Source organism: Lonchura striata, chromosome 35 (genome assembly GCF_050655825.1).
Source record: "Lonchura striata isolate lonStrDom1 chromosome 35, ASM5065582v1, whole genome shotgun sequence".
Taxonomy (NCBI): Eukaryota; Metazoa; Chordata; class Aves; order Passeriformes; family Estrildidae; genus Lonchura; species Lonchura striata.
The window spans coordinates 7,632,574-7,659,275 of record NC_140737.1 but is presented as its reverse complement, the minus strand read 5'-3'; the positions used below and the strand labels follow the sequence as shown (position 1 = coordinate 7,659,275).

Genomic DNA, 26,702 nt, shown 5'->3' with positions numbered 1-26,702 from the left:
CTCCACGGCTTTTTGGCACCGCTGGGCCAGGGCGCGCCTGCTGGGGCCACCGGGGCCACCGGAGCCACCACAGGGACTCAAGAGGAGGTCGTGGATGTCCCCAAGTGTCCCCAGCAGGTGATCCTTGCCCAGGCAGGCACTGGCATCCCACAGCTGCTCAAACCTTGCCACTTTGGCCACCAAGGCCTCAGGGACATCGGGGGACGCCTTCTTTGTCCCCTCCAGGATGGCCTTGATGTCCCCGAGCCGGCGCTGCAGCTCCTCGGGGAACCACCTGCCTCCTTCACACTCTTCCACCAAGCGCTCCAGTGGCCCCAGGGCCACCTGTGCCCAATGTCCCCTTCTGGTGGCCACCATGGCTCGGCTGCTGGCCACCACGGCCTCTCCCACGGCCTCGTTGGTGGCCGCAGCCACCTGGGCCTTGTGGGTGGCCCCTGCCAAGGCCCTCTTTTCCCTGCCCAGGGCCACCTTCAGCTGCTGGGCTGTGGCCACCAGGCTGCTCCCAGCTGTCCTCCTGCGGGTGGCCACGTTCTGCAGGTCCCCGGCCCGGATGGCAGCGATGGCCGCGTCCCAGCGGGCGTCGTGGAGCTCGGTGGCATCCCAGGCCAGCAGGGCCCGGCTGTCCTCGAGCCTGACCACCAACTCCTGCCAGGCCCAGACACAGCTCTCACATCAGCCCAGGTGGCCCCTGGGGTGGCCCCAAGCAGGGCCAGGGCCTGGCCCAGGGAGGGGACACCACGGTGGCCCAGGGAGGTGACATCGCCCTGCTCCAGGGTCTCACCAAGACTCCAGGTGAAGTTCCTCAGGTTCCCGTGCAGGGACTCTGGGGACATGACCTGCTGCTCGTCCCTCTGTAACCTGGTCACGGTGGCTGCCACACACACGGTGGCCACCACATTCACCAGTGACTCCAGCTGATATGGGGACACCTGGGGAGGAGACAGGGGAGGTGTCAGGGACCTGGTGGCACTTGTGGCCTCCTGCAGTGGCCCCAGTGTCCTCCAGGGACCCCTTTGTCCCCTCCCTGGAGGGCTCTGATGTCCCCTCTGTCCCTTTGTCACCCCCTCATCCCCTCTGTCACACCCCTGTCACCCCCCACTGTCCCTTCTTCTGGCCCAGGGAGACAAACTGTGTCTGTGTCTCCCAAAGTTTCTGCTCAGTCAGGCCTCAGATATCGGGCCCCTTTATCAGCTCCATTGCTTTACTCTCTGTTTTATTCCCCATACGGGGACACCAGGGCTCTGCCCCACGGGGGTCACTGGGGATCATCCAGCCCGGATCCTCCCATGGGGGATGGAGCTGCAGCAGCGCACCAAGCTCTTCCCTCACTCTCTTCCCTCACTCAAAGCTCTTTCCTCACTCGGGGCACTCACACGGCTTCCCTTAGTGGTGCCTCCGTTGGTGCTGGGTCAAGGCTGAGCTCTGTGTGAAGCCCTTCCCACACTTCCCACACTCGTAGGGCCTCTCCCTGGTGTGGATGCGCCGGTGCACGGTGAGGTGGAAGTTGTGCTTGAAGCCCTTCCCGCAGTCGGGGCAGCGGTAGGGCCTCTCCTCTGTGTGAATCCGCTCATGTCTGAGGACATCGGAGCTGGTCTGAAACCTCTTCCCACACTGGGGACACTCGTAGGGCCTCTCCCCAGTGTGGATGCACTGGTGTCTTCTCAGGGCAGAGCTCCGCCCAAAGCTCTCCCCACATTCCAAGCACTCATAGGGCCGTTCCCCAGTGTGGATCACCTGGTGCTCAATCAGGCTAGACCTGTGTCTGAAGCTCTTCCCACACTTCCCACACTCGTAGGGCCTCTCCCCGGTGTGGATGCGCCGGTGCCTGATGAGGTGGGAGTTGTGCTTGAAGCCCTTCCCGCAGTCGGGGCAGCAGTAGGGCCTCTCCTCCGTGTGACTCCGCTCATGTACGAGGAGATGGGAGCTGGTCTGAAACCTCTTCCCACACTCTCCACACTCGTGGGGCCTCTCCCCAGTGTGAATCCTCTGGTGCCGGATCAGGTGGTCGCTCCACCTGAAACCCTTCCCACATTCCAAGCACTTGTGGGGCTTCTCCCTGCCATGAGGCTTCTCCACCAGCTCCGAGCTCCGCCTGGATCTCCGCCCGCCTTCCTGGCTCAGGGGGGCTCTTTCCTCCCCGCAGCTCCCTGGGCTGGGTTTGCAGCTCCTCCTCCTGCAGCATCTCCGGGGCTTTTCCTCCTCCTCCATCCAGCCACACCCAGGGAATGACAAATCCTGGTTTGGGGAAAAAAACAAGAGAAGAGCACCTTGGACTGGAGGTTCCGCCTTGCCCAAGTTGATCTCAGGAAGTCATTGGGAATCTTGTGTCCGTAAGAACCTCCAAAGCACCAAGATTCAGGCCAAAAATCCCGTAAACTTCCAAGACACAGAACAAAAACACCCCAAACATCAAAAGCCAGCAAAAACCTCCTCCAAAAGATAAATATTCAGCTGCCACATAAAACCAAAGCACCAACATTTAGCCCAAGAAAGCTCAGAAACACCAAGATTCACCCCGTGAAAATTGTGGATCCCCCTCCACAGTCACCTGCTGCATGTGGGGGGAGCAGCGCTCCTGGGCTGAGGGAGAGGCTGCACCTATAAGGACTGGTGGAACCTTCTGCTGCTTCCTCTTTCTGCTCCTTCTCCTCCTCCTCTTGTGTGCCTGCTCTTCCTCACACTCCTCTTCCTAGTGCCATTCCTCCTTATCCTGCAAATTCCCCCCTTCTCATGCCACCTGAATCGTTTGACCATTCTGTTCCTCAAGCCTGCTTCTCCTTCCCTTCTCCTCCTGCCCCCAGGCCCAGCACCCACTGCCGGCTCCCTCTTCCCCCCACACCCACAGCATCCCAGCGCAGGGGCAGGGATGGAGCTGGGGCAGGTCGGGCTGGGGCAGCGCTGGGCTCTCGGCCGCTCCCGCCCGCACTCGGTCCCCACTGCAGCCGCTCCCGCCAGGACAGCGCGGGGGGGCCCGGCCTTGGCGCTGCCCCACTCCCACCTCCCCAAATTCCCCTCGCGGGGCCATGGGGCCGAGGGGGGGCGCAGGTGGGTCCAGGTGGGGAACGCGGGGAGCTGCGAGTCTGCCTGGCAACTGGTGAGTCATCAGCCCCGCGGGCTCTGATTGGCTGAGCTCTGCCCGAGCCCTGGGGCTGCAGCACAGAGGGGACACCCTGCTCCAGGGGGGATGTCCCACAAACGGGGGACCCATTAAAGGAACAACAGGAAAGTGTCTTTACAAACAGATGCTCTGAATCTCCGTGGAGATAGGGCAGGGAGCCTGTACATAAAGGAAGTGACAGGAGAAGCAATCGGTTGCAGAAAGTGTCATCAGTTGATGACACAGACTGCTGCTTAGCCAATGTCCTGCTCTATTCATGACCTTCCAGAGGATCAAAGATTTAACAGAGCCATGAATATCGTTTGCTATACAAAAGTGAGGAGCATATGAAGGTAGGTATGTAGTAGGTGGACTGGGAAGTCTGTACCTCTCAAGTACTTCATCCAATGGGGAAAGCAGAGGGAGATGTGGCCAGAATTAGGATGAAAAGGAGACGGTGTCCTCCAACAATTGGAGAGATCCCATGGGGAATGTCCCTTGGCCTCTCTCATTTTTAGAAATGAAATTCCATTTACAGAACTCCTCTGTCTGCTTTGTGGACAGAATCCTCTGCTGATGTCAATTTTTCCACACACCCTGGGGTTCTTCCCGAATTCCTTCCACTCTCCAGGGCGGGGCGGGCAGGGAGTGCAGCTGAAGGTGCCTCACCCACTTTGGGTGATCGGCTCCCTTGGCTGGCGGCGGCACCGGGGATTGATTGGGGACCCGGGAGTGACCAGGAGACAGACGAGTGACACATCAGGGGGTCTGTGAAGAGTCAGCAGGGAGAGAGCACTGAAAATCTCATCAGTGAGTGCCCTGGGATCCTCGGGGAGTGAACATGGCAGGGCACCCATGGAGGGGAGAAAAGGGAAAGCCAGAGAGTGGTCCTGGCCAAAGGGATGATGATCGCAAAATGTTTCTGAAGGGTCCCTTGGGAGAATACTGAGGAAGTGGAGAAGGGATTTGTACAACAGGGGATGGATGGTGCTGGTGTGCTGGGAACGAATCAGGTGAAGGGGAGTGTGCAAAAATATGGTTCAGGCAAGAAGCAACAGGAGGAATCTATGTGGCAAGAAAAAGGATGATGGCAAAGAGGAGGAAGAGAAAAATACTCTGGATTGGGATGTTTTTCCACAGAGTCTTAACCTCACAATTTGCCAGCTAATATTTTGAATTCCCAGTTGCCCAAGACAGGAAAAGCAGGAGGTCAGGATGCCAGGGGTTTCTCTGCGGTGGCAGCGGCAGCACCGGGCGCAGAGGTGCGGCACCGGGAGCACGGGCTGGGGCCTGTGGGGAGCTGCGGGGCCGGGCCGGGGCTGTGGGGCAGCCGGGGCTCAGCGCCGGGCGCTGCCTGACCCCACCAGCCCCGGGCAGGGCCGGCAGTGGCCCCCGGCCCCCAGGAGGCTGCGGGACGCCCCGGCCGCTGCCCGGCCCCGGGGAGCTGCCGGCCCTGCCCGCCGGGGGGGCCGCCTTTGGACACTGCGGCAGGACAGGCACCGGCTCTGCCACACGGGCTGGGCAGGGACCCTGAGCACAAGGGGGAAAACAAAGGAACAGCTGGGAAATGCAGAGTGCACATGGAAGGATCAGGATTTGCTGTTCAGGATTTGCTTTGGGTCCCTGCAGAAAGGAAAGGTTTTGCAGAAAGCTCAGCAGCTCTCAGAGGATGAGCACGCACAGGCAGTGACCGGGGCTGCAGGAGTGGCACAAGAAGCCCTGCAGCACTTGGGCACAAAGGCACAGCAGCTGAAGGCAAGAAGGGATGAGCAAAAGGCCAAGCTGAAGGCAAAGGCCATGGCAGAGTTCCCACAGCCCCTGAGGGATCAACCCCAGGGCCCAAGGGGGCCCCAGCACCCAGGGCATGACGGGGTCGGCCACAAGCACCTGGCAGAGGCATTGCCCTCCTGGCCAGGGCAGAGCCCACCCAAACAGCCCCTGGGAAGGAGTCAGGGCTCCAGCTGCAGCCCACAAGGACACTGCAAGCACAGACAGCAGCACCCTCAGCAGGAGCAAGTCCACCCCTGCATGGACATGGATTGGCAGGGCTCTCTGAGCTCCCATCCCACCGGGGACCCACCACACTGGAGCCCTGGAGAACATTCAGGCTGGGTCTGCATCCAGAGGAGGCCTCTCCTGATGGACACAGGGGCCTCTCCATCCACTCGGAATCTTACACCTAAGGGGGGAAAATTGTAAAGGAATGTTTTCATTATTAAGGGAATAAATGGGAAAGCTGAGCTGATATCATTTGTTCAGTCACTATTTGGAGCTGTAGAGGATAGGTTTGAAATAAACAAATTTCTATTTCTTCCTACTCTGATTGTAATTAACTAGGAAGGAATTTGATGGTGGCATTGTGTCGTGGTTTGACACGGAAAGAGAATTCTTTCCTGAAGGAAGAGGTCAATTTGGATATTGACCAATTGAAAGTAGACACGCCTCTGGGAACACAGAGGGGTTGAAAGCAGAATTCCCAGGGGAACTCGCTCTCTTTGGTTCCGGTCAGCGTGCAGTGCAGCCTCTCCCCTGCCCAGCAACCAGCTGGGTGGGGAGGGGAAGCCCCATGGCCTGATGGAGGTAAGACCGAAGGGTGGAGGGACTGGAACCGGGCTGGCCCCTGCAGATGGAAGGGTGGAAGAAATCTGGGATGTCTCCGTTCCCCCCCACTCCCAGAGTTTCTCTCCCGAGAGGAAGAGAAAAAGAGACAACGGCAGTTCTGTCAGCAATTCCACCGCGAGGAAGGAGGAGCCGGGGGAGCTGCAAGGTGCCCAGTTGTGTGGGAGTTGCTGGATGTCCGGGCATCGAGCCATCCTGGGAGTTCGGACTTTTAACCCTTCCTTGAGAAATGAAAGCTTCGTGAATTTTCCTTTCCCCTCCTCAGTTTGAAAGAGAGGAAGAGGGACACCTTGGACCCTGGGATGTTGGAAGGAGGAATTCTGGATGGGAGGGGGACAAGGAGTGGCTTTTGGCTGGACTTTTCCGTGTTAGCCACAACCTGAACCATCTTCTCCTCTGAGAGAGACTGTGTTTTGGGAGGATGCCAGTGAGTCAAGAGACCTGCTTCAGCTGGGAAAAAGACAAAATTGGAGTGAACAGAGAAAAGGTTAGGGGGTTTGTGGTGGCGCCCCCCTGTCCTGGAAAGGAAAGAGAAGAAGATCTCTGTTCTTGAGCCCTCGGCCCCAGGGGAAAATGGGGGGGGGACTGTGGTCCCAAACAATGAAAACTGAACTGTTGTTTTCTCCCCTCTTGGCAGGGCATCCTTGAAAGGAAAAATCCTAAAAGCAGTCTGTCCATCCATGCATTGGTGGTGAGAGCAATGTGCATGGAAAGGAGAAGGGTCACCATGGCAAACTTTTTCTCCAGGGGGTGCCATGTGTGACATGGAAGCACAGGATGTGAAGCTGTGTTTCTTGGGGGAGTCTGTGGCACAGGAGAGACTCTGTTCCCTCGATGGACTGAGTATCGGTTGTTTGGAGGGTGGAAACCTGATTGGGGTCCAGATTGTGTCTCACTGTGGTTTGTTGGAGTTGGGTGGTGGGGGGAGGAATGTTTTGCAAGGTTTTCATTTGATCTTTGTGTGGTTTTTTTTCCCCTTCTTTAGTTTTCTCTTTTCTTCAGTAGTAATAGTTTAATAAAGATTTTTCTGTTATTAAGCTTGGGCCTGCTTTGCTCTGTTCTAGATTCCACTTCACAGCATTCAAGGGAGGGATCACATTTTCATGGGGGCACTGGCATTGTGCCAGTGTCAAACCATGACATCTGCCCACAGAGCTCCTGAGCCGCCGGCGGCCGCAGCCCCTCCCCGTGGCCTCGGGCCCAGCCAGGACACCCCCCCGCTCCATCCCCACGCTGATTTTGGGGGGATCCTGTGCCCCCAGCCCTGCTGTCACTCTGCCCCTGCCCCCTGCTCCCAGTGTTCCCAGTAAAGCTTCCCAGTTAAACCCAGCCCAGTTCATGGGGGCACTGGGGAGGGACTTGGGGGGACCCCACGGCGGGGCCGGCCCTGGGCAGGGAGGGCGGGTCCAGGTGGGGAACACTGCCTGCTGCGGGTCTGCCCGGCAACTGGTGAGTCATCAGCCCCGCTCTCGCTGATTGGCTGACTCTTCTCCACCGCGTTCTCTCATTGGCTGAGGAGAGGCCCGGCAGTGCAGAGAAGGAACGGGAGAGATCCCGCCCCGAGCACCGGCACGGGGACAACAGACCCGGCCTGGGCACAGGGAGGGAATTTATTACCAACCAAACCACGGCAGCACCAGGAGAAGGGAAAGAAATCCCTCCAGCACCTTCCCCCACCCAACGGGGATCACCCACAACAGAGTTATCCACCATGGAGAGACGGGGACATACGAGTTTAGAGCAAAGCCAATTTTATTGAGTGTACCAGGTGTTTACACAGGGATTGACTTGTATGGTGCTTATAGAGGGCTCTGTTTTAGGTAACAATTTCCCATTGGGTACACATTCTTGGTGACATCCAGTAACCTGGGAACATTTATCTTATCACAAAGTCTCACACCATTTTTTCTGGTCACTTCTTGCCCAGGGAGACTGAAACTGTGTCTGTGTCTCCCACAGTTTCTGCTCAGTCAGGCCTCAGATATCGGGCCCCTTTATCAGCTCCATTGCTTTACTCTCTGTTTTATTCCCCATACGGGGGCACCAGGGCTCTGCCCCACGGGGGTCAGTGGGGATCATCCAGCCCGGATCCTCCCATGGGGGATGGAGCTGCAGCAGCACACCAAGCTCTTCCCTCACTCTCTTCCCTCACTCATGGCACTCACAGGGCTTCCTTTAGTGGTGCCTCCATTGGTGTCTGATCAAGATTGAGCTCTGTGAGAAGCTCTTCCCACACTTCCCACACTCGTAGGGCCTCTCCCCGGTGTGGATGCGCCGGTGCCTGATGAGGTGGGAGTTGTGTTTGAATCCCCTCCCGCAGTCGGGGCAGCGGTAGGGCCTCTCCTCTGTGTGAATCCGCTCATGTAGGAGGACACTGGAGCTGGTCCGAAACCTCTTCCCACACTGGGGACACGTGTAGGGCCGTTCCCCAGTGTGGATGAGTTGGTGTGATGTCAGGGCAGAGCTCCACCCAAAGCTCTTCCCACATTCCAAGCACTCATAGGGCCGTTCCCCAGTGTGGATCACCTGGTGCTGGATCAGGCCAGACCTGTCTTTGAAGCTCTTCCCACACTTCCCACATTCGTAGGGCCTCTCCCCAGTGTGGATGCGCCGGTGCACGGTGAGGCTGGAGTTGTGCTTGAAGCCCTTCCCACAGTCGGGGCAGCGGAAGGGCCTCTCCTCTGTGTGAATCTGCTCATGTCTGAGGAGATGGGATCTGGTCCGAAACCTCTTCCCACACTTCCCACACTCGTAGGGCCTCTCCCCAGTGTGGATCCTCTGATGCTCGATCAGGCTGGATCTCCGGCTGAAACCCTTCCCACATTCCAAGCACTTGTGGGGCTTCTCCCTGCCATGAGGCTTCTCCACCAGCTCCGAGCTCCGCCTGGATCTCCGCCCGCCTTCCTGGCTCAGGGAGGCTCTTTCCTCCCCACAGCTCCCTGGGCTGGGTTTGCAGCTCCTCCTCCTGCAGCATCTCCGGGGCTTTTCCTCCTCCTCCATCCAGCCACACCCAGGGAATGACAAATCCTGGTTTGACAGCAAAACAAGAGAAGAGCACCTTGGACTGCAGGTTCCTCCTTGCCCAAGTTGATCTCAAGAAGTCATTGGGAATCTTGTGTCCGTAAGAACCTCCATAACACCAAGATTCAGCCCAAAAACTCCACAAACTACCAAGACACAGACCAAAAACTCAGCAGGAGCAAGTCCACCCCTGCATGGACATGGATTGGCAGGGCTCTCTGAGCTCCCATCCCACCGGGGACCCACCACACTGGAGCCCTGGAGAACATTCAGGCTGGGTCTGCATCCAGAGGAGGCCTCTCCTGATGGACACAGGGGCCTCTCCATCCACCCTGAATCTTACACCTAAGGGGGGAAAATTGTAATGGAGTGTTTTCATTATTAAGGGAATAAATGAGAAAGCTGAGCTGGTATCATTTGTTCAATCACTATTAGGAGCTGTGGGGGATAGGTTTGAAATAAACAAATTTCTTTTTCTTCCTACTCTGATTGCTATTAACTAGTAAGCAATTTGATGGTGTCATTGGAATATTGTAAAAGGTGATACAGAGGCTATTGCTGCTGTACCTTTGTGTCAAATGTCTGGCAAGGCCTATGCTAAAGTTGAAATGTAAACTTTAAGGAATTTAGAGATTTTAGAGGAGCTAAGATTTTAGTTAGAAATAAGCTTTACTAGAGTTAATTAAAATAATAATAATAAATGAGTAGACGTGATGAAGTCAGGAGTTAGTAGTTAACTAATATTTGATTGCTTGTCAGCACAATGTTTAGTTAGATGGGTTTATAATGAGGAATATAGAAACTGATAAATAGCTTTTAGGAACATAAGACAATTGTGGGCCTCCTCTGTTCTGAAACCAATTGAAGACAAGGAATGGGAGTTCTACCAAGAGTTCATTTGTCATATTTGCATTGAAAAGGTAGAAAGGTCAGAAGGAGGAAGACTTCATTTACTTCCTCATTTTGGGACCCCTCGCCATGAAAGGGACCACCGGCCCATTTCAAGGGACAAACTACGCATGCTTAATAGCTTTTGGAGTGATTAGCATACGAAGCGGGGAATGGGATGTACCAAAAATATGAATATGTATTTGTATTTTGTGTATTCAATACTTGTATGGATAAAAAGACTGTAATCACCTGCAAGGTGCGGTGTGTATTTGGGAGCCATCCTGCACAATGCCCGGCATCAAATAAACACACACTTTCTAACTTTAAACTGTTAGAGAGTTTTTGTCCATCAAGGTTGGATATCAGTACTAGATCAATATCCATAATTTTTCAATAAATCAAAGTGAACCCAGAGGTGTGGGCAGACCCAAAGGGAAAATTTGATGTGGAGCCTCTCCACATTACTTGGAAGCAACCAGGACAAGTGGTGTCTAAAAGCAACACCCTGTTGCAGGGGAGGGAAGGAAGGGCTCACAGCCTGGTATGGAGTCCCTGCTAAAGGCAGGGCTTTTGGAGCCAGGGATGTCTCCCTACAGCACTCCTATCCTGCCAGTCAGGGAATCAGATGGCTCCAATGAGGAGGACAAGAATAAGTGGCAGACAAAGCCTCTGTGAAATGGCTGAATTTCCTGGAAAAAAAACATCTTTTGAGTGTTTGAAAAAAAAGAAGTGCAAATGGTAGGGAAAAAGTTAAATATCTGGGATATATTGGGACTGAGGGTTTGTTGTGGATTGACCCAGAGAGGGTCTGGGCAATCACAGAAGTAACATTTCCCAGGATCAAAAAGGAGCTGCAAAAATTACACAGCCTGGAATGAGGATTCTCTGTTCCAGCCAGAACATTGTAGGACTTTTTAACCCCAGACAGCCTCCATGCTGTGGTATGGACAGGAGAAAGTGAGCAAAACTTGAGAAAATGAAAAGCCAAAAATATTGATGCCTCAGCTGGGGCTCTTCCAGACTCAAAAAAGAAATTGGAATTGTAGGTGAATGTTCAACAGGGCCATGCCAAAAGAATTCTTGGGCCAAAATGTTTCACCCAGTGGCCAAAGTGGCCTCATTGTCTGCAGAATTATGCAGCCACAGCTTCAACGGGAACCGAGGCCCAAAACCTGATGACAACAGGATCTCCAACTGTTCCAGTCTGCCATCAAGTTCAAGCTTTGATCACCAAAAGAGCCTCGCAGTGGATGAGCAGTGCTCGGTTATTACAGTGTGAAACTTGTTCAGTGGCACAGGAGGATTCAGAACTGAGCACAGGGGAAGGGTTTAACCCAGCCTCCTGTTTGAACAGCCCACAGAGGGGCTGGGAAGAAACCCAGCACTGCATTCAAGTGACACAGCTCCAGACCCAGCCTGGGGGAGATTCAGGAGACATTGCCTGGCCTGAGGCAGAAAATGTCTTTGTGGATGGCTCTTCAAGGGCAGCAGAAGGGAAAAGAGTTCCAAGACACGCTGTTATTGAGGAAAGGGAATCAGACAAAGCGCAGGTTACCCCCCCATGGTCAGCTCAACCGGCACAGCTGTGTGTGCTTGTAAGAGCCTGGCACTGAAATGCCCTGAGCAGGAAGGCTTCAATATCTTCTGATGACACCATCTCACCTATCAGGGGGGCAAAAGCAATTCTGATTGCTCAGCAACCACTGGATCACTTAATAGGGTATTTTTAAAAGAAATAATTCCAATAAAAGTGATTGTGGAAGACACAGACTCAGACAGCAGAACTAATTTTGCAGGAGATATCCTCCAGGGGCTTATGGCAGCTTTAGGAATACAATGGGAACTCCATAACCCCTGGCACCCCCACAGCTCAGGCTGGGTACAAAGAATGAATGGGGAAAGAAAGAAACACCTTTGGAAGCTGGGGATAGAAACCAAGATGCCATGGGTACGGCTTTTGCCATTGGCTTGGGCAAGAAGAGCCAGACCCAGGGCAGATATTCAATTATTTCCCTTGCAATTGATCTTGGGAATTCCTTACCCTGGGAATTCTCCACCTAGTGCAGGGTGGAGATAAGTGATACACATTTAAAGCAGTCTGTGGCCAGAATCCTGTCTCTGGTGCAATCTCTCCCCCAGGAAGCTGGGCTGGCACAGAGCCTGCCTTGGCACTTTGCTGCTGCCAACATCCAAGCAGGACATGGGCTCTGCCTAAGGAGTGCAAAGCAGCACCACTGGTGGCCAAGTGGCGTGGCCCATGCCAAGGGGCCCCGAGGCCAGAAACAGCCGCCAGCACAGCTGAACACGGGGGGACCCCTCAGCCTGGGCTCCAGGTCTCTGCAGCCCCGGAGATTTGCACTTCCCGCCTGCAGCAGGAGGATGGGAGGCCCCCCTGAGCCTGCACTGAAGGCAGCGCAGCAGCAGCCAGGGCTCCACAGCGGGGCAAGGCCCTGGGCCTGCCCACACCTCCTCTGCTGAAATCCTCGGCCTGGCCACCCTCCTTGGGCAGCTCCAGCCACCGGGGCCAGCCCTTGCTGCCACTGCTGCAGCTTCAGTGCTCTCTGGGCCTGCACTGCCACAGCTGCTGGGGACACACCGGGACAATTCCACTCTGGCTCTCACTCACACTCACACACTGCCCTGCCTGCCAGTGCATCCATGGAAAATAGACCAGCTCATAGACTTGAGCATTGTTAACCTTTGATTTCTCTACTCAGGCTTGCTTTGCCTTTGCCTTGGGGAAAGAAATGTTAAAGGTTTTGTTAAGGGATGTTACACCACTCAGTGGAGATGAGTTTAACACCTCAACACACTGGGAATGGCCCAAAAGATACCCACAAAGATAACGACCAGCAGCAAAACATCAACCCCAACAGCAAACAGCAACCAACACCTACCCCAGACACTGCCCCCGGCAGGGCTGCAGACACCTGGTCTGCAAAAGGCTGAGAAGGAAATCCAGCACTTCCCACCTCATTAACAGCACAAGCAAAGAAATCTGGGTCCAAGAGGAAACCAAATACTAAAAATTACACAACTCGAAACTACAGAACATTAAACCAATGCATTTAGACTGTATCCAGTTTGGGAAAAATCAACTAAAACCCACGTTCCATGGAACGATTTTCTTTGCACACCCGGGCTATGTGGGGATGGAATGATTTCTGTTGCACATCCTGGCCAGAATCAAGGAATGCCTTGACTCTAACACTAAACCTATTGGTGGAGTTTTTCCTGCAGTTCCAATGCAAAGTTTAGAGAATTAGAGTATTTTTTTGTAATAATCCCTCTTCTATATTGCCAGTTATGTTTGGGTCAGGGATGTGAGAATGAATTTTTACTCCAAGGAGAAGTAGAAAAAAACTGAATTGCCTTGGAATTTTTTGTGTATGTTTCTGTAAGAGATACAAAAATTTTTTTCTGGGTTTTTCAACGTTCACCTTTAGGCTGTACTTCGCAAAACTAGAAGAGATTTAAAGGTCACCCTTTAAGTCACAAATATTAAATGGATCATTTGAAGGGGGAAAAAAAAAAGTAGGAGGTTGTGGGGGGGGCACATGTGAGGCTGCTGAAGCTCCTCTGGAAGAGAAGCTGCATTCCAGGCACCCAGAAGGAGCTTTAGAAATTCAAATTAACACTGCTGGGGCAAAGTGGGGACAATGTACCTGGCTCTTCTTGCCTGGGGCAGGAATTGGCTGATTCCCTCTGCCCCTCACCCCAAGCTCTGCCTGCTTGCACAGATGGAATCTGCAAAGCTGAAGGCAGAGCCCAAGCTGAGGATCTCTGACTCTGAAACAGAAACGGCTGAAGCTGCAAAGGGAAACAGCAAATGGAGAATGTTGGGAAAACTTCACTAAAATAAGGGGGGGATCATCCCTCTGCCCACTCCAACACCTGCTGTCACTGTCTGTGCTGTACAGGGTGTATCAGAGCACTGGAGCTTTTGCTATAAGAAGTTCAGGAAAATCAGCTGCAATTCAAGTATTTGATGATGGAATAAGAAAAAAATGCTCAATTGATGCAACCTTAGCTTGCGGGAGCTCCCAAAAATGGGGAAAAGTATTGAAGGGCCACCAGAACAAATCCTACAACACCATGGACCAGCCCCTGGGAAACCCAAACCAATTCATATCAGGAGACAGAGAACCCATTTATCATTTCAATGGCATCATTAGATTACAAACTCTCCTCGGAATAAGAACCAACCAGACAGCTTCAGGTCCTGACATTCCTGCCGACCAAGCCACTGAAATGAGGAACACAACATTTCACCAGGGAATGGGATCAGATTATCTGTGAGCAGAAAAAACAGGAGTCTGGGGGAAACAAAGTGGCTCAAACTGCTGTTGGCAAAGAGATGTCAAAGGAAAAGTCCTGAAAAAGATAAAAGAGTAAATAGGAGAGCAGTTTATGTATTGGTCCAAACATGGAAAGGATGGGAATGGGACACGGTTCCCTGGCTCCCCAGCACACCAGGGGTTAAACGAATGCTGCTTCTCCTCTTCTGTGCTGCAGCAACTCTCATCTTTTTACCATGCTCCACACCTTGGCAGTGCAGCTCATCCAGCAGCTGAGCCAGGGCATGCAGGTGGCAGCCAGGCCTCCTGATCCACAAACGGCTACAAAAGGACAGGGAATGAGGGCACCGAGAATAATCCCAAAACCAAAGAGGACCCGGGATGGACAAAACAGAGTCAAGGAGTGAATCTGCCTGGAGATAGGGCCAGGCACTTGTAGAGAAGGGGAGAAACTATCAGTTCCAATAAATGTTACAAATTGACCCAGACAGCTGCTCAAAGTCCCGCTACATTCCCGAACTTCGAGGAGAAGAACAAAGACTTAACAGAGCCATGAATATCGGCTGTTCTACAAAAGGAGGGTGCACATTAACGAGGACAGGCTCCAGGCGCATCGGGAAGTCGGAACCTTCCAAGGAACTCAGCCGGTGGGCAAAGGCAGAGGGAGATGCGGCCGGGAAAATGAGGATAAAAAGGAGGCTGCGGACTACAGCCACGGCAGAGAGCGCACGGCAAATGCCCCACGGCCTCTGCCCCTGCTCGGCAATAAAGTCACTTTGACAGGACTCCTCGCTCTCCCCCGGGCACACGAACCTCCGGCGACGGGAATTTCCCCGCCCGCTGCCGGCCGCGGGGCAGCCCCTCTGTCCTACCCACAGCAGCCGGGCCGAGCCAGCGCTGCTCCGGCAGCGGCTCCTGCCCGGCCCCGGCGGGAAGGAGACCGCGGGCAGCCGCTCCCGCAGCGCCCTCGGCCCGGGGCCGGCACGGGCCGGACACGGCACCGGCGAGCCGCCGGAGCCCCCTGCCGCCCCCTCCGCCCGCAGCCAGCCCCGAGCCCCCGCAGAGCCCAGCGCGGCTCCCACCTGCGCCGGGGCCGCCTCCGAGCTCCGCCGCCGCCGCCTCACCGCGCTCCGGCCGCTGCCGCCGCTGCCGGGCCCGCACAGCCGCTCGGCCAATGGCGGCGCTGCGCGGCCACGGCCGTCCTCAGCCCGCCGCCGGGGCCGCGCCGCGCCCCGCCCCCACCAATCAGCGCGCCGCAACCGCGACTGACGGCACCGGCGGCCAATGGCAGCGAGCTCGGGGCGGGCTCTGCGCACGGCCCCGCCTCGCCCCGCGCTCTCGGCGCCCCCGGGCTGCGTGAGGGGAAAGCCGGAGATGAGGAACAGCCCCGGCACGGGCCCGGGCCGAGCCGGGATTGAGCTGCCCACACAAACAAACTTCTCCGCGCCTCCCGCCACGGCTTTCCCGGCCCTGCGCCTCCCGTGCCTCCGCCTCTGCGGGAAGCCCAGGAGCCTCACTTCTCCTGCCCCTCGTTAGCGCATCAGTGCTTCGCTTTGATTTCCCCCAAAAAGGGAAACCTGCCCGAAGCCCTGTGGGTGGGTGGGGCAGGGGAGAGATTTCTGGCGGAAAACTCCAAAGACTCGGAGCAGGAGAAGGAGAAGTCAGTGCAGAGCCTTAAATGCAGCTTTCCCCACGCCTCCCTGCTCCCAGCTGCACCTCCTCCCCCGGCAGGGCAGGAGACAGGGAATGGGGCCATGCTCAGCTCATCCCCCGGGGCTTCTCCCTCTGCTCAGGGACAGGAGTCGTTCCCTGCTGCACCCTGCGCTCTCTCCCGGCCGAGACTTCTCCAGGAACTTCTCGGAGCGGAGTCCATCCCCTGGGCACAGCCCCCTCCGAGTGCTGCAGCGTGGGTCACTGTGCCACGGGCTCAGTCCTGCCAGGACAGGCTGCTCCAGCGGGGCCCCTCTGCCCGCGGGCTCACAGCCTCCTCTCAGGCATCCCCGTTGTGAAAAACGCTAATTACCTGTTTTTTTAAATTTTTAAACTTTCATAATAGTAAAATTGATATAAAAATAATAATACTGTTAGAATAGTAAAGTTTAGAGTTAGGATAATTATAAGACAATAAAAAGCAAAGAATTACACACGTATGGATGCTTTTGGACACTAAATTATGAAAAGCATACTTTATGGACAAAGGAATAGGTTTAAAAGCAAAGCTGGTTGCATATTCATATATCTTTCATACCTTCTATTTAAAACAAGAACTCTTTCTGTTCTATGTAAACTGTTTCTTTTAATTCTTAAGGCGTCTTCGACTCTGAGTAAGGTTTGAAGAAATTAGCTTCTTTTGATAGCAAAACTATAAATTCTTTTTTTTTTCTGAAGATTTAGGTGTTCTTTAAAGTGAGTATGTCATTCTAAAAAAAAAAAAAAAAAACCTCCCACCACATACATAGTCTCTATTTTAATATTATTTTGGAACCTAAAACTTACACCATTAGTTTATTTAACACACTAATTAAGAGAATGAATACAGAATAACTTTCTAACATTACACATATAATATTCATTATAATATTTGTGAAAAGCCAGTCATAAAATATGCATTTTTCACCATCTTTCTTCTTATTTTTTATAAATCATTTGGCTTAAGCAATATTTTTTATTTACTTGTATTCTTTGGACTCCGTTGGTAATCTAATAGAACATGGGATTAAACAAAGAAGAAACATTAAAACACTTGTAACACATAAAAGGAATAATTTTTTTTCTACTATTTCATTCTCAATACAGTAACCCACTTCTTAGTTTTTAACATTATTTTCTCATTTCTGGACTGATACCTGGGTCATAATTTTTTTAATATATCTTTTGGTTTTGGGATTTTTTTTCTTTTCTAGGATGACTTCCCTATTGCTATCTATTTTTAATAATTTGTATACTCTTTTATTTATCTAATAAATAGTTTAACACTAACATATTTTAATACACTGCAGATTTTGTTTGGTTTTCCTGGCTTAATATTAACTCTAATGTTTGAGTAGCTTTGTTTCTTATGTTCCTTATAACTGTTTGGAGTTTTATAATATGATTTAGTATAAAATTGGGGGTTAATACAGAGTTAGACTGTTGTGTTGGTTTTACTTTTTTTTTTGTTTACTAATTGTTTTTTACTGGATTTTGGACTATGTTTTTAAGATTAAATGTAAAGCAAATCCATCTCTCTCCTTTTGGATATTCTATGCTTTATGTATTACTACTTTTTCTTAACTTCTTTGCAATCTAATAATTTTCCCCCTTTTTCCTGCAGGTACTTAATTTGGATGGGTTATAACAGTGGCCAGGAAACCCTCGGCTTCTCTCCACGGGGTTCCTCTTCTTCCTGAGACCCAGTCCCAGTTTCCCCGGGGGGGATTCTCTATTTTTTATCACTCCCTTGGTCTCTTTACTGGCCGCTTTTCACACGGAAAAGACGAAAAGCAGCGTGAGAGGCTGCAGCAATCACTTGGCAAGTCTGGGGTACCCAGCAGCCTCTGTCACAAACATTCATTCCCCCCTTATCCGCCCCATCCCAACAAATACTCACCTGTCCTTTGTCCTTGGGTCTCGGTTCTTCCTGTACACTTTAGTCTCAGGGGCTAATTACCACGGTTTTAGGGAATCCTTTCCCTGTTCTTTGTTTTATTGTCTCCTTTTGCCCGTGGATCATAACCTGTGTCTGTGGTCACACACCAGGGGAACAGAGCGAGGCTGCCTAAATAGGGCAGGACCCGTCTTCCTCACCCTGACTCTCCACAGGCCCCGGCAGAGAGGTGTTAGAAACCATCCTGTGCTACCATAATTGTGAAAAACGCCAATCACTTGTCTCCCTGGGCTGGGTTTGCAGCTCCTCCTCCTGCAGCATCTCCGGGGCTTTTCCTCCTCTGCCATCCATCCACACCCTGGGAATGAAAAATCCTGGTTTGGGGAAAACCAAGGTGAGACTGCCTTGGACTGGAGGCTCCTCCTGCCCAAGTCCATCCCTAGAACTCAGCAGGACTCTTGTGTCCATGAAAATCTCCACAGTATCAAGGTTCAGCCCAAAACAACACTCCCAGGAGTTCCCTATCTCTGATCTCTCCACTTTTGGGGTTCCAGAGGTTTCCTTTCCTTGGGATGATGGGGGTCCAATGGCTCCAGGGGTTCCCCGTTCTCAGGTGTCCTGCTTAGGGATGATCCAGGGGCTGTTGGGGCTCCATGGGTCCCTTCTCCCCTGATGCTCTACTCTGAGATCCCAGGTGTCCCAGGGGTCCCTCCTCTCCAGGCTCCCCCCCTTTCCAGCCAGCCGGGGGACCCTCAGATCCAGGATCGCCCCTCTCTGCTCTCCCCACTCCGGGGGTCCCAGGGGTTCCCCTCCTCTGCTCCCCCGGGGGTCCCCAGGACAATGTCCTCCCCCTGGTGACACTGGGCAATGGCCACGTGGACTCCCAAAGATCCCCCAAGGGGCTCAGCTTTGGGGTCCTGAAAGATCCAAACCTACACACACACAGAGAAAAAAACCTCCCAGTGTTTATTTGGGCCTCCCAGACGACATCTGGGGCTCAATTCCACAATCTGCAAGCTCCCAACACACCCCAATAAAAAACCCTCTCAGAGACTCCCCGATATATTTGGGACGAGCTCCCCCTCCCCTCTCACCTGCAGGATGAGCTGGGGGCGATGGTCCCGGGGCCAAGGGTGCTGCGGCCTCAGGGGGCACTGGAACCTCCTGTTTCTCCTCCTTTTCCTGCTCCTGATCCTCCTCTTCCTACTCCTTTTCCTCTCTCCCTCCTCCTCCTCCTTCCTAATCCCACCTCCTGCCCAGTTCCTGCCTTCTGTATATTTCGAGTGGAGCACCTTGCTTGTTTTTAGAGCGAGAACAAAGATCCCCGCGGGAACACGGCTTGCTGGCTTTAGTCAGATGTAGCAGTGACTAAAGGTCCTGTTTCCTCTGCTGTGCTCCCGTCCTTGTTCCTCCTCAGTGTTCAGGCTGGGCTATGGGGTGTCCCTGTTTGCTGCATTTTCAGAGCTCCTCCTGGAGCCTTTGGGCAATAGGCTGTGCCCTGGGAGGGTTCTTTGTGCTCCTTTGTGACCCAGGAGAACCTTCCGGGCGGTTTCTGCGTGAGCTGCTGCTGTGATGTCACAGGAGCACTGCCACGTCCCCGAGGTGCTCCCGTGGCTGTGGGACACGGAGGCCTCAGTGTCCCGAGTGGCTCTGGGCACTGCTCCTTGCCGGAGGATCCTCCTGCCCGAGGCATTCTCAGCACCAGCCCAGCCCTGACGGGTGTCCTTGTGTGCTTGCAGGGCTGCAGTCTGCAGGCGTGTGCAGCGCAGCCAAAATGATCCAGCACGTGGCTGCTGCAGTTTGCACGCTGTACTCTGTGGCTTATTCGGGCTATTTTTTAACCCACTTGGCACGTAAGTCGAGGTTTTCCCTCGGTGCTGTGGCTTTGGGCTTGCTGTGTGCTTTCTGTTCTTCCTCTGGACCCGAGCTGACTTTGTAACCAAATGGCCATGAAGGCACCATTGCTTTGGGAGAGCTCCTGCCAGCAGCTGCAGCTGAAAAAGGGTGTGTCTGCAGCCAGCGGGGCGTGCACAGCATTTGCAATGAGCCCTGGGGGGCTCTGTTCCCTCCAGCGGGGAGTCTGTGGCAGCAGAGCCGGGAACTCCCTGCCCAGCCAAGAACTGACCCAGCCCAGCATTTTGTGCTGTTCTCTTGCTGTGGGAAGGGACTGTGGCTCCTGGAAGGACGCTGGGAAAGCAAAATGCTCTCTCGGGGTTGCCTTGCTCCGTGGCATTTCCCACCACAGGCAGTTTTTTCCTGACAGCATCTGGTTCATGTTCCCTCTCCCGTTGCAGGGCACCTCATGTGTGGATTCCGAGCAGCTCCTCCTCCGGTGAGTGGGAAAGGAACCTTTGGTGTTTGGAATTGTGCAGCAAGCTGTGAGCTCGGCGTGTGGCAGCCGAGTGCCAGCTTAGGAGGCTGAAGGAAAGTTCCTGTCAGAGTCTTTGCAGCAGCAGCAGCAGCAGCAGCGGGATCCCAGCAGATTTCTCCTTTTCTGCTGCAGAGCTTTTGAAGAGCTGCAGGTCTGGTTTTGCAGGCAGAGGATTGCTTGATGGCTTTAGCCACGGTGGAATATTGAATTTCCAACAATAAGTGGCAATGTCGACTTTAGCCCATTGTTAGTTTGAAGAGCCCCAATCCCAATTTCTGCTTAGTGCAGCTGGATGTGCAGCTGAGGATGAATAAGGTGATCACTGAGATAGAACTTCCCGTCCCTCATGCTGCCGTCTGTCCACAGGGCACAAAAGCAGCACCAGCCCCTCCTCTGGCTCCCTCTGCTTCCCAAGAGGAGGCCAAAGAGGAGGAAGACAGCAGTGAGCTCCCCGCTGTTCTGGGGGATGCTGGTGAACTTCCCTCGGTGCCGGGAGATGACAGTGAACTTCCCGCTGCTCTGGGAGACGAGGGCGAACATCCCGCGCTGTGGGAATACAGCGGCGAGGCTCCCGCGGCGTGGGACAAGGACAGTGGACATCTCCCGGCGTGGGACGAGGGCGGTGGATGTCCCCTGGTGCGGGACGAGGATGGCCAAGCCCCCATGGTGTGGGATGAGGACAGAGGACATCCTGTGCTTTGGAAAGAGGAGGGTGAACTTCTCCCAGCATGGGAAGAGGACAGTGAACATCCCCTGGCTTGGAAAGATGACGGCGAACCTGCAGCGTTTTGGGAAGACGACCCAGAACCTTCCTGTGCTTGGGAAGAGGACACTGAACCTCCCTGTGCTTGGGAAGAGGATGGAGAACCTCCCTGTGCTTGGGAAGAGGACACGGAACCTCCCTCCGCTGTGGGATCCTGGGCTGAAGGTTCTGACAGCAGCACAGCCCTGCAGCCAGAGGGGAGAGGGGAGTGGTGCCTGGTGCAGCTGAGTACGTCTGCTCTGTTCCTGTGTTCAGAGCAGGGGCTGTGTGTGTGTCTCGGCATCAGCTGCAGCCAGCGTTGCTCTGCAGCTGAATGTCACAAGGGCATTTATTGTCCTTCCCCAGCTGAGACCAAGGGGCTCACGGCCCCAGGGAGTGGGGCTGCATTCTGGCTCTGCTCTGGCGGGGTCTCGCTCTGGGAGGGAGCCTCTTCAACGTGGTTTCTTTCAGGGAACATCGTGAGCGTGGAGGATCCTGCCGAGAAATACCTGGAAGTGGAGCAGATTGGCCAAGGGTAAGTGCATGGCAGCTACTTCTGCACAAGCAGCCCAGGGGCTGTGCTGGTGCAGGATCAAGGGAGAAGTCAGGAGAGCTCCAAACACCTTCAGACACTGGGGTGCCATCCTGCTGTCTCTCAGTCCTGATCAGAATTGAGAACTGTGGTCAGAAGGAGCCGTCACAGGGCCCTGAGGCTGGCAGTGTCCTGCCTGCAGCAAGGAGCAGGACCTGGAAGAACTTCTGTGTCTGGAACTGGATTGCTTAAAAGAGCCACACACCATCTGGTGACTGTCAGAAAAGAGTTCTCAAGGAGATTTCTTTCAAATATTTTGCTTCAAAAAATATCCTCCAGTCAGCATTAACAACCTAATGGTTTAGAAACAGGAACCAGAGATGAACTAATGAGTGCTCTATTCTAGCACAGCTCGTAGAGCCCATACATTCAGCAACAGACACAGAGCTGGTGCACTCTGGGGGAAAATGCATCACCTGCCTGATGGCAGGGCCCTTGTGGATGCTGCAGGTCTTAGGCAGGAAATGGAAAAGGATGAAATGCATTCTTTTCCAGTTCTTTAGACACCCATTGCTCACTTCAGGTTTTGAACTAAAGCAATTCAGCGTGGAGATTTGGGATTTGCTCCAGCCCAATTCCTTCGTGTTGGGTCTCAGTTTTCTCTTGCACACCTGCCATGGCAGAGGGCTGGTGGCTGCTGTGCTGTTGTTGCAAGGGTCGATGCACCCAGGTGTTTGTGAGCGCTGCAGGCAGCAGAGATCTCCTGTCTGGGCTGGCTTTCACTCCCAGGGCCTCAAGCGCTGCTTCTTTCTTCTCTGCTGTTTTGTCTCCAGGGCTTTCGGAACCGTTTCCAAAGGACTCGACAGGGCCACTGGAGGAGAGGTCAGTGCCAACACGCCCAGCACGTCTGGCAGCTCTCCAGGGCTCTCCCCTCTGCTGGGAGCTGTGGCTGCAGCTCTGGGGGCCAGCAGAGCTTTCCTGCACAGGCTGCTCCTCTGAAGGCAGAGCAGTGTCAGCCTGCAGAGCACAGCTGGGACACACTTGGTCCTTCTGGAGTGCCCAAAGGGATGCAAGGAGGGCAGCGGTGTCTGTCAGAGCAGGACACGCTGGCTTGCTCTTCATATCTAAAAGTGTGAATGGATCAGGGCTGGAGACTGAGGCCGAATTTATCTTCACCCCAGCCTCAGACAGGAACACTATTTAGCAGTTTTTCCATCCAGCCTTTCATCTTCAAAGGGTACCTCAAGGCCTAATTAGGGAGAGATCCTTCTTGGGCTCAATTTGGGGCTTTAGTCCCACTTCAGCTGTCCACAGAGAGAGAGGGATAGAAATGAGAAGATGGATGTTCAGGGCAAAGTTCTCTCCGAAACCCTGCAGTTGTTTGGGTCTGGGGTCAGTGACAGCCTGTGACAGGGATCACCTGAGCAATGGATGTGTGTGTTTGCTTTGTTGTGCAATCCCAAACAGAGCAGCTGCATCTGAAATCATGACCAAATCCCATAGAATTGCTAAAGGGTTCCTGGCTGTTTTGCTCTGTTTTCACAGAACCAGAATTACCTCCTGCTTGCAAAATGTGTTTGAATAATAATGAGAGTGTTGAGGCCATTTGAGAAGACTGTAGGTGCAGAGAATGTGGTTAGAGCTTGGAGGCTGACAGCTGAGGGGCCATTTCTGCAGAGCTTGCAAGGCCAAATGTCTCTGGCCGTGTGTCCTGTAAGCAGCCCCAGCGAGCAGAGCAATGGGCTGTGGGAGTGGCCCTTGCTGAGCTCTGGTGCCCATCCCAGGGCAGTTTGGCACAGCCCGGCTCCGTCGCTCCAAAAAGCCTCGCCCCGTGTTGGCTGTGGCCTCCTGCCACAGACTCCTCCAGTTAAAGGTCTGCAATGTCCCCTCAGGTGGCCATAAAGAAAATGAGTCTCAGAGGGCAGAACGGGGAACGCGCTGTGAATGAGCTCCTGCTCCTGAAGGACAAGAAGAACCCCAACATTGTCAACTCTTTGGACAGGTGAGTGCTCCAGGCCTCACCCCGTGCACGGGCCCTGCCTTAACCTTTCCTGGCACCCATAGTCTGTAGCCCGTTTTGAAAATGCCTGACCCAGCCGTATCTTCCCAAAACAGCAGCCTGGCAGTTCGCTCCCTCCATGTGCTTTGGTTGCTTTGGTTTGGTTTTTCCTTCAAGTTGACCCCGTTTTCTGTGTCTTACAGCAAGTGCTGATAAACCACAGCAGAAATTATTTCCATTGGCTTCTTCTTCTCAGCCCTTTTCCATTGATGCAAATGCCAGGAAGACCAGGGCCTTGTTTCAAGAAATGCCTCATTTGTCCATTTTGCACTGGCCTTGCCTGTTTCTGAAGGGACTTTCTGAAAGGTTTCTGATTGCTTTTGTCCCAAGTGCTGCACAGCCTCCTCCCCTGGATAACCCTGGGAGTTGTGTTGCCTTGTTCTGCAGGGAATGGTGGAACTGATGAGCTCAGAAGCTGAACCAGCTGGGGGCCAGTGTTGTGGTTCCACACTGATCCGGGCTGTTGCTAAACTGCATTTTTCACCTGCTTGCCAACCAAGGCCTCTCCTTTCTCACAGGTGTCTCCTCCTTTAGACTGTGCAGATTCCAAGGACTCTGCAGCCTGGCAGGAATGTCTCTCCTTCGGATTCTCTCCTCATGAACAAGTGACCTGGAAACAAAACTCCACTCCAGGTTTTTCCATGGGGGAATTGAGCACTGCACATTCGTCTCCATGCCACTGCTTTCCTCTTCCAGCTTCCTTGTTGGCGGAGATCTCTGGCTGGTGATGGAATACATGGATGGAGGAACTTTGCAGGACGTTGTCAGACAGACACGCATGGCTGAAGGAGAGATGGCAGCTGTCAGTCGGGAGGTGAGGGATCCTGCCTGTGGCTGCCACGGCTTGGGCACGATGGTCCTTCCACACAGGTGTAAGAACAGGAGTGGCTCCATGCTCAGGGCTCTGTTTCTCTGTTGTTTTTATGAGCTGGAGAAGAAAGAGCCTCTGCAGTGAACGGCCTGCCAGCATCGCTGCACTTCTGCTCTGTTCTTGCCCTCTTTCCTGCTGTTGTGGCACTCTCTGTCTGTTCTGGATTTGATGTGCTGTTCTCAGCTTTGCCCTGAACCATTTGACTGGAGCCTGTCTGCTCTGCACTCCTGGCCTGTCACAGCAAAGCTGCTGCTGGCAGAATTCGGAACTGTCCTTTCTTGTGTGATAGATTCCGGCCATTGGTTTTTGTCCTGGTGTTTCTTGTTCTCTCTCAGTGCCTGCAGGGCCTGGATTTCCTCCATGCGAACCGGGTGATCCACAGAGATCTGAAGAGCTCCAACATCCTCCTGGGCATGGCCGGCTCTGTCAAGCTGGGTGGGTGTTCCTGGCCAGGCACGGCGCTCCCGGGTGCGGCTGTGGGGCTGCTTCCCAGTGCCGGCCAGAGCCCCACAAGGGCTGCTGGGGGCACTGCCCGGCCCCTGCTGCCAGCTGAGAGCGGCTGCCCCTGCAGAGAGCTCCGGAGAGCAGCAGGGTGCCAGGGGTGGCTTTGCTCCGGGTATGGCCCTGCCAGAGGGGCAGGAGTTGGAATCTAAAGCTTCAAGGGAATCAGTAAAAGCCACTGCACAAAAGCTGAGGGTTTCTTTAAGGGTCCAGTTCCACCTTCCCTTGGCTACAGCCCTCAGCACTTTTCCAGCTGACTTCACTACTGCATTCTCAGACTGAGAGTGGGGAGTCTTGGTGCTCAGTTTCCTCATTCCAGCTGCCGTTGACAGTGTTTGTTTCTGTCCTCAGCTGATTTTGGCCTCTGTGCTCAGCTCAGCTCTGAGCAGGACCGGCGCAGCTCCATGGTGGGCACTGCTCACTGGATGGCCCCAGAAGTTGTGACCAGTTCTCCTTATGGCCCCAAGGTGGACATCTGGTCCTTTGGCATTGTGACCATCGAGATGGTGGAAGGAGAACCTCCTTACTTCAAGGAAACGAGGGCCATGGTAAGAGGCAAATTCTCCAGGGGCTGCAGAGCCCTGTGAGCACAGGGTGACCCTGCACTGGGAGCAGCAGCTGGAGGTTTCTGCACCTGGGGAAGGGAATTCCCAGAGGACTTGAGCCTCAACACAGACAAATATTCCGCAGTCTCCAGCAACAATTTGCTTTGGGATTTATGCTGTTGCAGCTCTTCTGGCTGTGAGGATGACCTGAAAATGTGAAGCAAGTGCATCAGCTCTTTCCAATGGCTGTGGCAGCACCAGGGTTTGGGTTTTTTGGTTGGCACAGGACAATGAGCTGTGAGCAGCATCTCTGCCAGGGGGGAAAGTGCCCCTGGAGGTGGTCCTGATAACCCGGGGTCGCTTTGAGCACCTGTGGGTGGGAAGGAAGCTGGCAGAGCGCTGAGTTTGCTTTTCCTGCAGGCTCGCGCTCTGATCCGGCACAACGGGACCCCGCAGCTGCAGGAGCCCCGGCGCCTGTCGGCTCTGCTGCGGGACTTCCTCGAGTGCAGCCTGGAGCCGGACGAGGAGCAGCGCTGGTCTGCCCAGGAGCTGCTGCAGGTGAATGCCGAGCGGCTGAGGGGAAGCAGCAGCGCCAGGGAGGGGTTTTCTGCTGGGGCCCCTCCGATAGTCTCCAGCCTCGCTGCGTTCCACACGCAAAGCAAGCAGAATCCTCGCCGGGTTTGGCTTGGCAGGGTCCTTTCGAGGGCATCTGCCCCTGGTGCCCCACAAGGAGCAGGGCCATCTTCAGGCAGGTCCAGTGCTCAGAGCCCTGCCTGGCCTGAGCTTGGATGTTCCCAGGGAGGAGGCACCTCCCACATCTCTGGGCACCTTCTGTCAGTGTTTCCCCACTCCTGGCAAAAAGATTCTGCCTGCGATCTAACCTGAGCCTGCTTCCCTCTCCTGAGTTTCAGACCATTTCCCTTTGTCCTGTTGCAACAGAGTCTGTGAGAAAGTTGCTCTGGAAAGTAACAGTTCATTTCTTTCTTTTTTATCCTTTGGGCAGCACCCATTTTTATCATCAGCCAAGCCTCTCTCCAGCCTGACCCCTCTGATCACCGCAGCAAAGCAACTGAGGCAGCAGCAGAGGAGATGAAGCACTGGAGGACAGCTTTTAGTTACAGTAGTTAGTGAGGACAACTAGTTAGTGATGGTAGTTAGCAGTGTTAGTTGGTTATGGTAGTTAGGACAGCCTGTTTGTTACGGCTCTTATGACAGCCTGTTTGGTATGGCAGTTTTTTGAATAAAAACTCTCTTAAGCCTCAACTCCCTTGAGGTGTCCCTTCCTCCTCCCTCTGTGACTCGGCTGCCCGGAGCAATGTGAGGGGAGAGCGGGCCCAGCCTGGCCCAGAGCTGAGCCCCAGCAGAGCCCTGGCAGAGCCCAGAGCAGCCTCGGATCTGCAGAGTCAGCCTGGGAGGAGGCGCTTGGAGCCTTCTGGGCTGCACCCGACTCTTGGTTACAAACTGCGTGTGCTGGAAAATGCCACCGGCTCTGCCAGAGGGCAGAAGGGGCCCGGGGAAGGCCCCAGTGCTCCCTGCAAGGGAAACACCTGCCCTGGGTTTGTTATAGAG

The 26,702-nt window shown here is 54.0% G+C and overlaps 2 protein-coding genes across 2 annotated transcripts; one reads left to right on the top strand and one right to left on the bottom strand.

The window, feature by feature from the left end:
- The first annotated feature begins 1,905 nt into the window (after positions 1 to 1,905).
- On the top strand, positions 1,906 to 26,401 carry LOC146764341 (uncharacterized). The gene is made up of 11 exons (XM_085565012.1): positions 1,906 to 1,927; positions 2,067 to 2,249; positions 20,245 to 20,895; positions 21,073 to 21,160; positions 21,991 to 22,039; positions 23,050 to 23,159; positions 23,913 to 24,030; positions 24,423 to 24,522; positions 24,940 to 25,136; positions 25,554 to 25,691; positions 26,137 to 26,401. The coding sequence occupies exons 1-11, from the start codon at positions 1,906 to 1,908 to the stop codon at positions 26,224 to 26,226; spliced, it is 1,746 nt and encodes a 581-aa protein (XP_085421138.1). The 3' UTR covers positions 26,227 to 26,401.
- On the bottom strand, positions 7,456 to 10,828 carry LOC146764342 (uncharacterized). Its single transcript, XM_085565345.1, has one exon. It carries the CDS (start codon positions 8,714 to 8,716, stop codon positions 7,892 to 7,894), a length of 825 nt encoding a protein of 274 aa, XP_085421471.1. The 5' UTR covers positions 8,717 to 10,828; the 3' UTR covers positions 7,456 to 7,891.
- Positions 26,402 to 26,702: the final 301 nt, after the last annotated feature.

Bases quoted from the DNA above. Each gene is read 5' to 3' on its own strand.
- LOC146764341 (XM_085565012.1), top strand. From the start codon at position 1,906: ATGTACGAGGAGATGGGAGCTG. The intron at 20,896-21,072 runs GTTCAGAGCAGG...TCTGGGAGGGAG, and splicing joins TACGTCTGCTCTGTTCCTGT to CCTCTTCAACGTGGTTTCTT. The intron at 21,161-21,990 runs GTAAGTGCATGG...TTTTGTCTCCAG, and splicing joins GTGGAGCAGATTGGCCAAGG to GGCTTTCGGAACCGTTTCCA.
- LOC146764342 (XM_085565345.1), bottom strand. From the start codon at position 8,716: ATGGAGGAGGAGGAAAAGCCCCGGAGATGCTGCAGGAGGAGGAGCTGC.